The 15,987-nt window shown below is 43.8% G+C and overlaps 2 protein-coding genes across 3 annotated transcripts in view; both read left to right on the plus strand.

The window, feature by feature from the left end:
* The first annotated feature begins 4,792 nt into the window (after positions 1-4,792).
* Positions 4,793-13,129, plus strand: cmtr2 (cap methyltransferase 2). Of its 2 annotated transcripts, none has more exons than XM_061814554.1 (3): positions 4,793-4,888; positions 6,815-8,089; positions 9,534-13,129. In XM_061814554.1, exons 2-3 carry the CDS (start codon positions 6,824-6,826, stop codon positions 10,569-10,571), a joined length of 2,304 nt encoding a protein of 767 aa, XP_061670538.1. In that variant the 5' UTR covers positions 4,793-4,888; positions 6,815-6,823; the 3' UTR covers positions 10,572-13,129. The 2 variants fall into 2 exon arrangements, with proteins under 2 accessions (XP_061670538.1, XP_061670539.1); XM_061814555.1 differs by lacking the exon at positions 4,793-4,888 and adding an exon at positions 4,915-5,541.
* LOC133498108 (calretinin-like) overlaps positions 13,040-15,987 on the plus strand; it is a 39,087-nt gene continuing 36,139 nt past the window's right edge. Inside the window, exon 1 of the mRNA XM_061814556.1 lies at positions 13,040-13,105. The gene's annotated coding sequence lies outside the window, so the exon portion shown is untranslated. The remainder of the gene's footprint in view (positions 13,106-15,987) is intronic.

A 15,987-nucleotide genomic window follows, 5' to 3' on the forward strand; every position in this document is an offset into this window, starting at 1 on the left:
GTGCCTCTGCCTTCTCGGACTGCTTACACCGTGTATGACCCATTTCCACGAATAAACCATGCCTAACATCATGCTCGCGTCTCGGAGTCCCGCATTTGGGTCCACCCCCGTACCAGAGGTTCACGACATAAAGCGGCAACGACAGCGCACTGGACCCACACCCTGGCTGTCATGTCTGACTTTTTCCCCTCTAAATCTTCAGCCTCTCCTTGATTTCTGCACACTCAAAGCTGACAACAAGGGGCTCTTAAGCTCTTTGAGTTGTTTTGATTGGCATCAGTGGAACAATCCATCCCCGAGAATCATAATAGCATCACACGTCTAGTCATCATTCTCCATGAACCAAGAACTAGCTAAGATGCATAACAACAAACAGATGGACCAACCAACACCAGTTCAGTCTTTGCAGACGTCCGCTATATGGTCGTTGCAAAGAATCACAACCACGGTTGACTTAGTGTACGTTACTGCATGTTGTCCGGGGCCATGAATATACCAGATAAATGAACATTAATCCAAGCCATTAAGACTCAACATCTAGTGACCAATCAAACATCTGTTGAGATACTTTAATCAAAACGGACTGACGGCGGGACGGACAGACAGACAGGCCATTAGCATCTCACAGCAACCGCTCAAAACTATCCTTCATTCCCTGCATTAGATTATTTTCCTTTGCAACATTCATTACTGCGCCGTCCCCCGTAGCTACTGAGTGATCGAGAAATTACTCGTAATGTCCGCCTCTTGCGGTGCTAATTTGTGGCGCCGTGTCTCTTAAATGTTTAATTGTTCCTGATAAGAATGTCAGAAATAGGGGCCGGATCGTAATTGATGTGGCTGCAGTTCCTTTACTACGTATGTGTTAGGAGGTGAAAAGCAAGTGGGGTTGATCAACCTTTCAGGGCTAGATGGAGCCGTGACATGTATGTTGTATGTATGACATTACTGCATACATGTATCAGCATGACCTTCTTAACTATGCATCAAGGTGATGATGGCCGGCAGATAGAGAACATCATGGATGGCGATAGCGAGCATCCATCACTAGGAGGCAGGCCTTCATTCGAGTGCTGAGTGACACGCCTTGCATGGCAATGACTGTCTTGAGTGTAAACTGCCTCCTGCCTGATGACAACTGGGATTGTCTCGGGGACTCCTGCGACCCTCGTGAGGATAAGCGGCTCAGAAAACGGATGGATGGATTTTAATCAGGGGCGGAACAGTGGGCTCAGCTGGTAAAGCGTTGGCCTCACAGTTCTGAGGACCCGGGTTCAATCTTATTCTCAGTGTGTACCCCGCCTCCTGCCTGTTGACAGCTGGGATAGGCTCCAGCACTCCCCGCGACCCTCATGAGGATAAGCGGCAAAGAAAATGGATGGATTTTAAACAGTCCCCCCCAGGGGGCAAGTCAGCAAGTTCACCAAGGAGAAAAAAAACTGCTGTAAAATGCCAAAGCCAATGAATATTCCGAGTTGTGCTGTTATAAGCTATTAGGTGACGGCTATTTGAAAACAAATGGTGGAGCAATGCGAGTAGATGGGCAATACTCGCTCACAATATTCATGGGGATGTATTCATAAGTTTCTTTCACCTTGTTCAGTTAGAGGTTGCCACAGCGTAACATCTCAGATGAACGCTCATAATTGTTTGGCACAGTTTTTACACTGGATGCCCTTCCTGACGCAACCCCTCTTGATGAGTAGAGACCCCAGTAAGATACGAACTCACGACCCCTGGTTTACCAAACCGATGTCAACTAATTCTAACCACTAAGCAATGGGGGCCTCATGGGAATATATTTATACTTTGCGAAAAATTTTCATGGGCAAAGTCTGGCCACTGCCGTGGGCGGCGCTTCCTGTGAGGGGCGTGGCCAGGCCACTGCTCTGGGCGGTGCCACCTCGGACAGCTGTCACAGCTGTGTCACATTTGGGACACTAATGAACTAAGTACTTAAGTGGTAAATGTGGCTTCGGCATTTGCCAGTTCGTTGCGCATGCTTCATTGCATTCTGGGATACTCCGCTACGGTGCGTAAGTTAGTATAGAGCAATCCTTTGTCACAGCGAGTCTGTGCCCTTTTAGTTTGATCGCGTCTTGTTAAGCTTCTCAGTTTGCCTCATAGTCGTCGGACCTTGGTTCACGATTTTTGGCTCTTACCTAGCCTAGGGTTTTGGTGCCTCTACCTCGTTTTGGACTGCCTTTTGGTATTGACCTGTTTTTGGAACAAAACCACTCTGAACATTATGCCTTTGCCTGGAAGTCCTGCATTTGGGTCCGCCCTCGTGCCACTGTTATATGACAAAAATGACTAATATTACTGCCGATGACTGAGTCAGTTGTCAAACATTGTCAAGGTGCACTCACCAGAAGGAGAAGCACACGGTGCATTGAATTGAAGCAAAAAATGTGACAAAACACTCTCAACATTCTTTTAATTTATGTCATTATTATTCGTTTTGATAATGTACAATAGTATCGAGTGTTTGCCTTATGGCGAGTCTGCCCGTGATTTATAAAATAACTTATCTTCAAAATAATGCACGCATTAATATTACAGGAGGTGCCAGTGGTTGAGCTGCAAATAGAATGACAAAATGTTTACAGCCACCATTTTGGAAATCCTAATTGCACCTGTATGTCCCAGAGGTCCATTATTTATGAATAAGGCTCCCTCTGTGGGTGTCCTGCTTTTGGTTTCAGCCCGCAAGTCCCTCATCTCTTATCAAAACCCAATTTACCCACATGCGCCATGCCGTATGTATACGTATCTATCGGAAAGAGCCCCGAAGCGGCGAGAATCAATACCCATAATGCCAAATTTCTGCTACGCTATATCGCAAAAGTCAGTCTGCATTATCTCACATTCCAGAAAACTCAAACGATGATATACAGATCGGTTTGTGGTCTGTTAAGATGTAATGGATCGTATGTATAATATATTAATTTAGAAATTTTCATAAAGACATCTTAAATACCACACAACATATTTGCCTGTCTGACATGTAAATAATGTGATTTGTCAAAGTGGCGTCACATCGCAGCGCATTCACGATTGATGTTAATGAAGCTCTAAACCGGCGAAGCTCTGAAGACAAATGTCTACGAGCATATTTAAATGGCTATAAGCAAGCAGATGTCTTATGATTCATTTGGTAATTGTGTGTAAAAGTCTTTGTCCGGAGCTGCTTCAATCAGCTTGATTGTATCTTGCAACTCAAATGTAACATTGACATGACGATATCAACTTTCATTACGGTATATATTTTTCTTTAAAATACACATCAGAGGGTTATACCATCTAAACTGCAATAAAATATTGGAAAAATTACTAATTGCATGTATTGCATACTGTATACCCCATTTCATGAACAACCTTGACCTTGTATTTGACATGTCTTGTGAGGACTTAAGATTTATCAATGATGTTCGAATAGGTAAATTAATAAATTAATCCTGTGCAAATTGACCCACATTTATCTATAGGGACTTGCCCTAATTGACCCCTCCGTACAGGGCACTTAACCACGCCTCCTGAAGTTACGTCACCCCACGTGTGCTAACCTCAGACAAACAATTAGCAAAAATGGCGGCGCAGGAAGAAAAGACGAGAGCGAAATTTTCCGATTTACCAGCTGATTTCTCACTCGCATTCTTAGCGAATAGGGAAATATCGTTGAAGAGCAGACAGCAGGGCTTCAAGTATTTCAGCGAGGGGTATTTCATTGGTATTTCCATACGTATCGACGGAGAAACCATCGATATTAGCGCGAGATCTTTCCGGAGTCAGAGGAAGACCGAGAAGCCACATAATATAATATATGATAACCCAAAGACGAATTCGTCATTGACAGTTTCCTATTTTCGTGTTACATCTCACACTTGTGTGCAGAATCTGTATGTGTATCTATATAGCCGTTTGTGAACCGCCGTATGAAGGAAAAGAAGAAGGCGAGGCTTGATTTACGAGTTGTTTCTCTCGTTTTCTTTGTGTAACGTCACGCGCTCCCCGCAATAATTATTCTTGAATTAGTGCCGAACCTACATAAGTCCCGACCGAGTACGACAATCACTACTTTATAGTGTCCTCAAACATCCTTCGTTCAGTCTTGGTGTCTCGGTGCACGTCGAAGGCTTTTAGGACTCGCTAGTCCGGTTTAGCTGAGCTCACCGCCAACAAAGAGGTCTAAGATGATGGCGGATGCCAAAAGGGGCGTGGTTTATGCAGCTCTCTGGCCTCTGATTGGTCAGTGACACGGATGACGCAATTTCGACGGAGGGGTCAATTAGGGTCACAGGTGAGCTGCACCCTATTCCAGCTAACTTTGGAAGAGGAAAGAATCCACACAAGCACAGAGAGAACAAATGAACTCTCCACAGGAAGGACAGAGCCTAGATCTGAATCAATAATCAATAAATGTCACTCCCAGTTAAAGTTAACTCTCAAACTAATTAAAAAAAAAGAGAATTACATGCTTTGATTATTTCTGTGATTGCACTAAAAGGTTGTAACTCATCCATCTGTTTATTTATTCATTTAATTTAATGGCTCTTCAATAAAAACGTTTTTGGGGACTTTTTTTTCCCCAACGTTTCCTGATTGCAACTCAAATGCGCACGTGTTGGCATTACTAAATAGTACATCTCATGTAAATCGGTTCAGAAATGAGCACATTATGACTTCATTTCAATGTCCATGTATTGGCTTGAATGGAACAGACGACCTTTCCAACATGGCCGCTCCATAGTCATGTCCATTACAATCGTTAAACGCGCTGACGTAAACACACCAGACACCTACAGTGGGCACGCACGCGCAGTGAAGGTCTCTTGCTCACGTGACTGCGTGTCTTCCGGGTCTGTACTGCGGATGGCGGATTAGTCGGGTGAGTTTTGAACACTTTGTGACTGTTTACATTGCTGTATGGTATACTTGTTGGGTATCCAACATTTCTTTATCTCAGACGGTTAGAATATCCCGAATCGATTGTTTATCATCTTTAAATACTTACTTTTACAACGCTGTCTCTTTTGTTTTTCCTCAAAAGACGACTAGTGATTGGTATCACCTGTCGTGAAAGTTTTTCGGTACAAACACTCTGAAGTTTAAACTAACATTCCCGGAGTGCTTCAACTTTTGTATCTTATTTATGGTGGTCACTTAACTTGCTCGCTGTAGTTAAGTGTTAAAATGACTGAGGTTTCATTTTGCCATGCACCATTGCATCACACATTGTTTGAAGAAAATGGGCAATAAACCAGTACTAATTTTCATTCATCGAGCTGAGCTGCCAACTATACACATTTCATAAGATGTTTTATTTCTAATTGATATTTTAGAGAATTTAGACCAACCCTAATTCATACACTCGGGCAACTATGAACATCTATGTAAAAAAATAGTGACTACGTCCTTTTAAAATTATCTATTTGGAACTGGTAGTGGTAGGACATGCTGGTGCCCTTTCGGCAAACGGTGTGGGTTTGATTCCTGATCGTTGCTCTAATTCCCAGCCAAATATGATGGTTCCAAGCTTGGGTGAGTTGTGCCAGGAAGGAACGGTGTCAAAACTATGCCAAACAAATTATGTGAGTGACTTGCTGTGGCGATCCCTGACAGGGAAATGCTGAAAGTCACTTTACATGAATACTCATTTGATTTGAGTATTTCTCTGATTTCACTAACAGGGGTTGTAAATCATCCGTTTATTTTCTGCACCGTGAATGTGGTGTGGATGTGCTGTTGCCTCAGTTGATGTTCAGAGTTTTGGCATCGGAGTACATGTTGGCCGTGTAAATTTAATTTAAAAAAAACAAAAACGACATCCTTTTTTCCCCTGCTACTAATAGAAACATTTTTGTGCTGAATATGTGAGCATTTACCTCATCTACCTATGATTAGAGCAATTAGCTTGATGTCATTCCTGCTCAGCCATGACTAACGTTTTGGTGACAGGGTTGCGGGACAATTTCAGAGCGGATAGTTTTTACATTTTTTCTGTGATTAAATGAAATGTTTTAACCTACAAGGAATATTTATCAAGAAAAGCCTACTAAAAATGAGCAAATTTGATAACATATATTATCTTTTGTAATTTCATATATAATGTAAATTGGTAGGCCTCACAGTTCTGAGGTCCCGGGTTCAATCCCGGCCCCACCTGTGTGGAGTTTGCATGTTCTCCCCGTGGCTGCGTGGGTTTTTCTCCGGGCACTCCGTTTTCCTCCTACATCCCAAAAACATGCAACATTAATTGGACACTCTAAATTTCCCCTAAGTGTAATTGTAAGTGTGGCTGTTTGTCTCCATGTGCCTTGCGATTGGCTGGCAACCAATTCAGGGTGTACCCCGGCTCCTGAATGTTGACAGCTGGGATAGGCTCCAGCACTCCCACAACCCTCGTGAATATAAGCAGCGAAGAAAATGGTTGGATGGATGTTAATTGGTCACCAAGAGGTCGGGACAAGTGATAAATATTTAGGAATATTTTCTACAACCACTCCACACCTTTTGTGTTAGCATAGCTATAATTTACACAACAACCATATTTATATTTTATGCCTCATAAAACAAATACACATTCTTCATACTTTTTTTTTTTTTTTTATTGTTTAAGAATTATATTGGACCTGACCCTTTGCTGTGCCGCAGTTGTATACGTAGGGTTGTGAAGGGGCGTGTCCAATTGTAAGGAATGTAACTACGGGACTGGTCTCTGTTTCATGTCACAAAAACCTAGCATTCGAACAGGGATGTGTAGACTTTTTATATCCACTGTCTGCCACTCTAACAAACACAATGTTCTAAGCAGGTGAGCAGGATGAACTCGATCACTGACACCAGGAAGAAAGTCCACAGGCAGCAGCAGCAACAGCACCAAGTGAACAGCTTTGCAGCTTGTGATCCAGACGCACTGACCGAGATTAAAGATCTATTCAGTAAATTGAGAACCTACATCAAGCCGTCCAATGATGAGTGGTGCAGCCCTGATGCGAATGTCGCTTTTATACATCATGCGAAAGTGCAAAACTGCCACCTTCAGGGACTGAAGGTGTCCCTCAACGCCGTGAAGAACCAACTAAGTGACAAGAACATCGAAGTGTGGCATGAGCACACCAACTCCACGAACCGGGCGGGGAAGGTCATCGCCACGGTGCGCTCCGCCGCCAATGCGGAAATCTGTACTCAGGCTTGGTGCAAGTTCTATGAGATCCTGGGAACCTTCAGGCTTCTTCCCGAGGAGGCGCTCGCCTCAGGCGAGCTCAACACGGTTCACCTGTGTGAAGCGCCCGGTGCTTTCATCAGCGCTCTGAACCACTACATCAAAACCAGCGAGCACACACGCTACTGCGACTGGAGCTGGGCCGCCAACACGCTCAACCCGTACCACGAGGCCAACGCGGGAGGCGCCACCATCGCGGATGATCGCTTAATCGCAAACACTCTGCCGTGGTGGTTTTTTGGGTCTGACAACACCGGCGACATCATGCTCCAAAAGCACCTGCTGGAGCTGCAGACGTTCGTGGCCAACATGCGTCGCGTCGATCTGGTGACGGCAGACGGGAGTTTCGACTGTCAGGAGAACCCAGATGAGCAGGAGGCGCTGGTGGCGCCGCTGCATTACTGTGAGGTGACTGCCGCGCTGCTGCTCCTGAGCCCCGGCGGCTCCTTCGTGCTCAAAATGTTCACGCTGTACGAGCACTCCTCCGTCTGTTTGCTGTACCTGCTCAATTGCTGCTTCCGCTCCGTCAGCGTCTTCAAACCCGCCACCAGCAAGGCTGGCAATTCCGAGGTTTACGTCGTGTGCCTCGGCTACGACCGCAAGGAGGCTGCGAGGCCTCTGCTCGCCAAGCTCATCCGGAATTACGGCGCGCATATGGCCGAGAGAGAGGCGCTTTTCCCAGAATCCTCGATCCCGCCCTCATTCCTCACGCAGCACGAGGAGATGTGCGCGTACTTTCACGCGCTGCAGGTGGAGACCATCACGGAAAACTTGAGATTGTTTGAAGGGACGAGTGCCGAGCAGAGGCAGAGGCTCGACTACGTCAGGGATGGCACGGCTCTGGAATACCTGCAACGTTTCAAGGTAGGAAAGCATATTATTTCACTTAATATCAGACGTCCTGTGTGTAGAGTAGCCAAAAATTTTACTCAAGTAATAGTACTGTTACTTTGAATAATATGACTCAAATGAAAGTTAAAAAATAGTCCTCCCAAAAAATTATTCAGTGGAAAAAAAAAAATAAATAAATATAATTGTAATTTCTGATTTATTTAGTTTTTAAATAGCTCATGAACCAAAAATAGACAAAATATAAAAGCCATCCATTTTCTGAACCACTTATCGTCACAAGGGTCGCGGGGAGTGCTGGATCCTATCCCAACTGTCAACGTGCAGGAGGCAGGACGCACCTTGAACTGGTCGCCAGCCAATTGGCGGGCATATAGAGACAAACAGCCACATTCACAATCACACCTAGGGGCAAAGTGTCCAATGAACGCATATTTTTGGGATGTGGGAGGAAAACGGAGTGCCGGGACAAAACCCATGCGGGCACGGGGAGAACATGTAGACTCCACACAGGTGGGAGCAGGAATTGAACCTCGGTCCTCAGAACTGTGAGGCCAATGCGCTAACCAGTTGCGGCACAGTGCTGCCTCCAAATATAAAATATCAATATTCCAAAATAAAGTAACATACAATTGCAAAGTCACCCACAACAATGGGTTTAAATGAACTTTCTTTGTTTACATATGGGCGACATGGTGGGATCAGCTGGTAAAGCGTTGGCCTCACAGTTCTGAGGTACCGAGTTCATTGGAGTTTGCGTGATCTCCCCGTGCCTGCGTGGGTTTTCTCCGGGCCCTCCGGTTAACTCCCACATCCCAGAAACGTACAACATTAATTGGAGAATCTAAATTGCCCCAAGGTGTGAATGTGAGTGTGGCTGTTTGTCTCTATGTGCCCTGCGATTGGCTGGTGAGCAGTTCAGGGTGTACCCTGCCTCCTGCCCATTGACAGCTGGGATAGGCTCCGGCACTCCCGGGACCCTTGTGAGGGTAAGCGGTTCAGAAAATGGATGGATGGATGTTTACATATGTGAAACAATATGGTCACAAATCACAGAGGGTGATCAAAACTATTCATAATTTGATAATATAAAGCTTCGACAGGTTGAGTCACTCATTTATTAACATTATTGACATCTGTTTCATTACTTTCTTACTTCAATTGTTTTCTGTTACGACCCCCCAGGAGAAAGAAAAACATTTGCGCCCCCCCCACCCCCCACCTGCAGTCCATCAGTATCCCTCTATATAACATTGTATATAAAGGATGATCTAATCTCATCCTTATAAACATTGAAGAAGGTACACAAGAAATAAACATTTTACAATAAAGAATGAATGTATTAACGTTAATCATGTTCTTCAGGGACACTCCCACCCCCCCGTCAACATCTATTGTTTGCCACACAGGAGGTGTCAAGGTTCACCCTCGCTGAGTGTCCAAGCGTCTCTGTGTTCAGGTAACGTTCCTCCCTCGGGGTCGATGGATCTCCCGCAACGCCGTCAGCCCCGCCTGCTGCCGCGTCTCGGCGGGCCGACCCCTGGGGTCGAAGAAGCAAGCGGCGGGCTCCTTCAATGAGCGCAGGGAGTTGCAGACCCTGAGCTGGAAGCGGCGCGTGGAGAGGGGTTGCCATGCCGACTGGATACAGCGGCACCGCTGCGAGGCTGACGAGACGGACTGCGTGCTGCAGGGACCCCTTTCCGGTTGCGACGTGGATTCCTGGTACGTTATCGTCGGCGCGGCGCTGCCCGCGGTTAGGAACTCTCCGTTCTGCGCTGGGGTCTTGTTAAACTACTTGACTGAAGCAGAGCTGGCCTCGGACTCGAATCAGGTGCCTCGCTGTGACTCTTGCCACGTTTTTAGTGCCGCCTCCATCTTGTCAGACGTGGCAGGTCTTTGCACTGACGGTAACGGGACGAAAAAGGCAAGGCAGTGTATGGTTTTTGGCAGCCGCTCGGAGTGGGAGCCCTGTGGGAGTGGAATAGAAGAGCTACTTCTCACGTTTCCTTCAGAGGGTTCAGATCTTCAAGGAGGCCACGACCTGCTGCACGACGCGGCGCCGTCGTACCAGCACCAGCTCGTCAGCCGGGTCGCGCTGTCCCTGCGGAGTTTGAGGTCCGGGGACGCACTGTTGCTGCCCGTACCCTCCGCGCTCACCCGCGTCTCGGCCGCGCTCGTGCTCTGCCTGCACGTTTGCTTCCGCTTGATCAAGTTCAGGTGCCCGCCGCCTTCGGGCGACTTCGGAGCGTTGCTCATATGCGCCGGCTTTTGCCCCGGCGCTGCGGCACGAATCCTCCCGGCCTTGGCGGAAGTCCAGAAGTGTATTGGTGAACTGCTAAAAGCAGAAGACGCAGGTAAATGTCAGTCGCCGTGTGACAGACAGGTTCTCCAATTCGTGCCCATGGAGGAACTGCTCAACGGAGGACTGACGGACTTCCTGCGGACCGTGAACTCGGAAATTATGAGACACAAACTGCATTTGCTCATGCAGGCATAGAACAGGCGAGGCAATGCCATCTTTTATTTGTACCGAAGAAGATTTTTGAGCATTTTTATTTTTTTACATTGCTCGCTATTTTTATTTATTTATATTTTAGGGCGTGGGGGCTATCATGCTGCTCGTTTGCCAATTTTTTTAATTTTTTTTTTATTTCACAGTCCACATACAGTGGAACCTCCAAAGTCGACCGGAATCCATTATAGCAGTGGTCCCGAAGTAGTACCCTGCTATACTAAATATTTTGATGGTCCAGCGTAGAATCAAATAAAAATGGATGATTGAAAACACTACTCATCATTAAATTGATAAGTAAAAAGTGGGAGCCTTGGCCCCGTTTCTGTCAACCAGCCAATCCCATTTTGGGGTAATTTCAAAAAAACCTCAGTTATGTCTTTTGATGGCTGGTGCTTGGTCCCAATGTGCTTTTGATGGCTGCCTCGTTTGCTAGCATGTCGCCACTTATTATTGAAAATAAATCCAATTCACTTATCCCAATAAACCTCTTTCTTAAAGGGAGAGTTTTTGTTAGGGAAAAAAACATTTTATCATCCGTTAAAACCGTATAAAGCTGAAACTAGTACATTAGTAAAATGACCTGTGGGAAAAAAAAAATACTTTTAAGAAACCACTAATCCGAGAAAATGCAGGTCGCTCGTTTGCTGTACACCGGCGGGCACTTGCACATTTGGTCCTGAGCACACCCCTTGGCGCCTTTTCCCCCTCCAGCTCGCTCTCGTGTAAGTTTCGCAAACTTTTATTTTTCCCCCTGAATCAAGTGACCCTGACTAGCATTTTGACAGAGGCACGGGCAGTAGCGCCTGATATTCACAAACATTTTTAGCCTCTGATCAATGGTATCTTTTGGATCAGTCTCTCTCTGCGACCCAATGATAGCGACCATGGTCCTAAATTGAACTCTACTTATTGTGTAATAGCATTTAAACATGCTTAGTCTTTTCATGTTTGTGCTTTTACAAATGTAAAGCATATCTATGCTAATGCTGGAGGCTCACTACTTTAAGTTTACTTAACTTCCACAAAAACTAAAGGAAATAGAACGTGCAATGTTTTCGTTTTTGTGAAAGTATAGTGATATTTCATCTGGCGTCATTTGTGGGGGTTAATTTTTTTTTTTTTTTATTTCTTGTTTTGCCAGAAGCTCTGCTCAAGTTCCAAAGTGTCCAACCTCAGTGGCGTTCGACTTTAGAGGTTCTTCTGTATTGCGAAATATTGGGTGTTCCAAAAATTTTGCTGTATTCGAAAGCCGAATATCTGAGTAACTGCATGCCTTATTTTTTTTTTTACGATATCTTCAGATACCGGTCATAGTCCAGATTCTTTTTCCCTACAAAGAAAACTTCCTCTTGGAATTTTTTTTCCCCTGTTCATTTTCCAAATCTGCTTCTCAGTTGGTATATTTGGATTGGTATTGACACTGGAAATGGTTTTTTGATATATTCTCACATTCACAAAATTTGTATTCTTCACCGTCTCGTTAAATAATTGATCGTGGGAGCGAGGATTGGCTGTTATTAGAATATGAAATGGTGTCACAACATTTTGTGGACTATATTTTCATTTGTTTCGATTCATTTGGAGACAGCACGTGCACATCAGTTAAATAAAACAAATGCTAACAAATCAGTTTCACAATTGTGTAGACATGATCAATTTTCAGTCCAATTTTTTTTTAGTATTTAAAACGGATCATTTATATTTTTTGTAAAAAGCTGAAGGAAACGTAAATGATAGATCTCAGGTGAATAATAACAGACATTTCCAAAAAAGGGTAAACACAATGCACGTTATGGTCATTGTTTTTGAAAATATCTCGTGCAGGACTCAAATTGTTTGGGAAAATATGTTTCTTAAAAAAATGGGAAAACAAAGCATTCTTTTTGGAAATATTTAAAAAAAAAAAACTTACAGCTTGTTCATCTCGAACCTTAATAAACAAACGCGTTGTGGCACATTAGTTTTAGTAAAGGGGTCAATAATAAAGCCCTTTAAATCTTTCAGAGAACCTTCGTGTTTCCTGAGTTATTTTTTTTCTTGTACAGGTTTTGTTTTGTTTTGCAAGAGCTGCTTCACGTGGACAAAAAAAGATAAAAATGTGACGAGGCAATCCCTTCCCATGCATGTGTCCCAGTATTAAAGACTATGACAAACCCAGCGACCGACCGGCGCATAACTGATTAATTTACACAAGTGAATAATTGAAGTTGCTTTTAGTAGAACTCCCGCATAGCTGCATTCACTAAGGATTTTTAGGGGGCGAGTCGAACAAACAAAAAGTCCCCGATTTTGAGCGCCGAGCCTCCTGTCGGTCACAGATGGTTAGCGAGCAACTGCAGCCTGGAGTGCTGCCGTCTTCAGCAATGCATTATTTGTCCCACGACGTGCCGGAGTTTTTTGTCTTGAAGCCATCGTACTGCTAACCAATTTATTCCTTTATTTCCTGGACAGTGATGAAGAAAACTGAAGAAATTATGAAAAAAAAGAGACCAGCGTGGTTCCATTGTTGAGATCAAGTGGGTATAAAAAGTCTACACTTCCCTACTTTTATGCCATGTTTTTGTGACCCCAAAAAAATCATTCAACCATTTTCCAAGCCGCTCATCCTCACGAAAACCGCAGCAGTGCTGGAGCCTAAATCAGGACGAGATATATTTGAAAACATTTTCCACTGTTAATGTAACTTGTACAATTCAATTTGTTTTAACTAAGATAGGCTAACTACTGTTTTCCCACATACCGTAATTCCCGTCCTACAGAGCGCACCTGGTTATAAGCCTCACCCAGTACATTTGTAAGGGAAATACCATTTGGTACATACATATGCCGCAGCTGTGTAAAAGCCGCAAGTGCCCACATTAAAACATGAGATATTTACAAAGAAAGACGGTACAAAGAGAGTTTAATGTTAGCACTGCTGCGCTAATACTAACACTCACGCCATGCTATCCCTGCGCTAACAGGGCCAGTTAAAAAAAAACAAAAAAACATACCGGTAAAAATCACTGAGAGACAGCAGTAAAACGCGAGCGTAGCGTGAACAGGGCCTCTGCACATATATTCCACCGGTCTCACTCTTACCTTTTCCACTCGAGGGCCCCTTTGCGGCCTTTAGGAAAAAAAATGCACAAGTTAGCCACATCACTGCATAAACCGCAGGGTTGAAAGCGTGTGTCGTTTATCTAAACGTATTCTATAGCGTTGAGGCCAGGATTGTGCAGGCCAGTCAAGTTCATCCACATCACATACACATCAGTGTGTAACCTCACAAATGTGCTTTTGGACAAAATGATCATAAACCCACCCCTGAACCTTGTGGAAAACCTTCCCCGAAGAGTTTAAGGTGTCATTACTGCAGAAGGTGGAGCGATTTCATATTAAACCCTATGGATTAAGAATGGGATGTCACTTAAATTCATATCTGAGTCAAGCCAAGTGAGTGAATGTTCCATGAAATTGTTTTAATTTTTTCCCAACTGTCTTGTCTCATCATTTCATAGCGTTTTTCTTGGCCACTCCTGGCGTATTTTTGTTCAAACAGATTTAGCTTCTATCTCAAATTTACTGTAATTCTGGGCCTACAGAGCTCACCTGGTTACAAGCCTCATCGAGTACATTTGTAAAGGAAATACCATTTGGTACATACATATGCCACAGCTGTGTAAAAGGCGCTAGTGCCCACATTGAAACACGAGATATTTACAAAGATGGCACACAGAAAGAGTTTAACGCTAGCGCTAACGCTAACAGGGCCATTTCAAATAAAACTTACCGGTAAATATCACTGAGACACGCCAGTAACACAGCAGCAACACGCTAGCACAGTGCTAACATGGCTGGTAAAAGCCACTTCCTCGGCACATGTATTCCACCGGTCTCACTCTTACCTTTTCCGCTCGAGCGCCCCTCTGCGGCCGTTCGGAAAAAAATGCACAAGTTAGCCGCAAGTTTGTCGTTTCTGTATATCAAAGGCCCCCAACCTTACACACTTGTATCAAATTCTCCACGGAGGACTGGGTCTTTAATTAATTTGTCAGTGGAATACCGCCGGGATCTTTACTCTTTTCGACATTATGACTTAGACGTGAAAATTGGATCTCAGTGTGGCGGAGGGAGGGGAAAAAAAAAAAAAAAAAAAAAAGTGAATCAATCATCACTAAGCTGACACCCGCACCATCCACCCAAACAAACCACTCAGATTAATTCAAATGGTTTAGGAGCTTTAGCTTTATTCAAGCTAAAAAAAAAATAAATAAATCATTGTTTACGATGTGCGTACTGACAGGAGAGATTTGATTTTAGTCTGTTCCGGACAGCAGATTTAATCATTCCTCTATGTAATATTCTTCCCACTCCTGCATCATATTCATTGCACATTAGCATGTTGATGTTAGTATTTAGCTTAGCACAGCCTGACGGCTCCACAGTGACAGTGAGCTATTAGAAAATCATCATAATAAGCACAATATTGAGGTGAAACTGCTTTATATGTGTGTAGTGGTGAAGGGATTTCCCAACAATGTCATTGGCGGGGAAAAGACAAGGATTACCTTGTATGAAACGATAAGAAAATGCAATTTTGGAAGATTGCAGGAAATCCGTCTCAGTGAACCGGACATAAAATGGCAACTGGTTTTCCGCATTTAGTTGCATACCTACATTAGTACAATACTGAAAAAAATTGAAATTCTACAAAAATAAAGTACTAAAATGGATAAAAGTCTAAAATTGGGTCCCTCATAATTCTCAAAGCAATTAACCATAATTTTGTACCCATATATGCAGAAGGGATAAAAGAGCTGCTTTTTTTTTTTTTTTTTTTTTTTAGGAAAGATGACAGTTTTGATAAGAAAGTAATCTGTAATTAGCAAGAATCTTTTTCCAATACAGGGAGTCCTCTGTCTACAACTGAGATCCGTTCCAAGAGTAGCGACTTAACTCGAATTTCGACTGAAGTCGTATTCCGCCATTAAAGTCAGAATTTACATCGAAATACTTTGTATAAAAAAAAAACAAATACATTGAAATTAACAAGATGATGTACTTTGCATTACTGCTGAGAAGTGGACGGAGGAGAAGAAGAAGGGGATGTCTAAAAAGGAGGGCGAAAAATGCAAAGATACTCCCGGCGCACAAACAACGGACAGGCATTAGCCGGACAAAATGGTGGACGGGGGACGGGCGTTGTAAAGTTTTAGGTTGAGACTGTCTTAACCCGAGGACTCCCTGTACAAAGTTATATTATGATAATGGTGGAGATACAGTAGAGAATAACATCGTACTTGAAGAAGTGAATTCCTAAAATACTGAACGATATCTTTGAATGATCCTTATCCTTAAAAATGCCTTCATGTGCTCTGGACCACAAAAAGGATTAACCGGCTGGAACTGCGTTGGT

This window comes from Syngnathoides biaculeatus, chromosome 3, assembly GCF_019802595.1.
Source record: "Syngnathoides biaculeatus isolate LvHL_M chromosome 3, ASM1980259v1, whole genome shotgun sequence".
NCBI lineage: Eukaryota > Metazoa > Chordata > Actinopteri > Syngnathiformes > Syngnathidae > Syngnathoides > Syngnathoides biaculeatus.

What these genes read in the sequence shown, in the direction of transcription:
- cmtr2 (XM_061814554.1), top strand. Translation starts at nt 6,824, where the DNA reads ATGAACTCGATCACTGACACCAGGAAGAAAGTCCACAGGCAGCAGCAG. An exon ending in AATACCTGCAACGTTTCAAG is followed by an intron (nt 8,090 to 9,533) that starts GTAGGAAAGCAT and finishes CTCTGTGTTCAG; the next exon opens with GTAACGTTCCTCCCTCGGGG.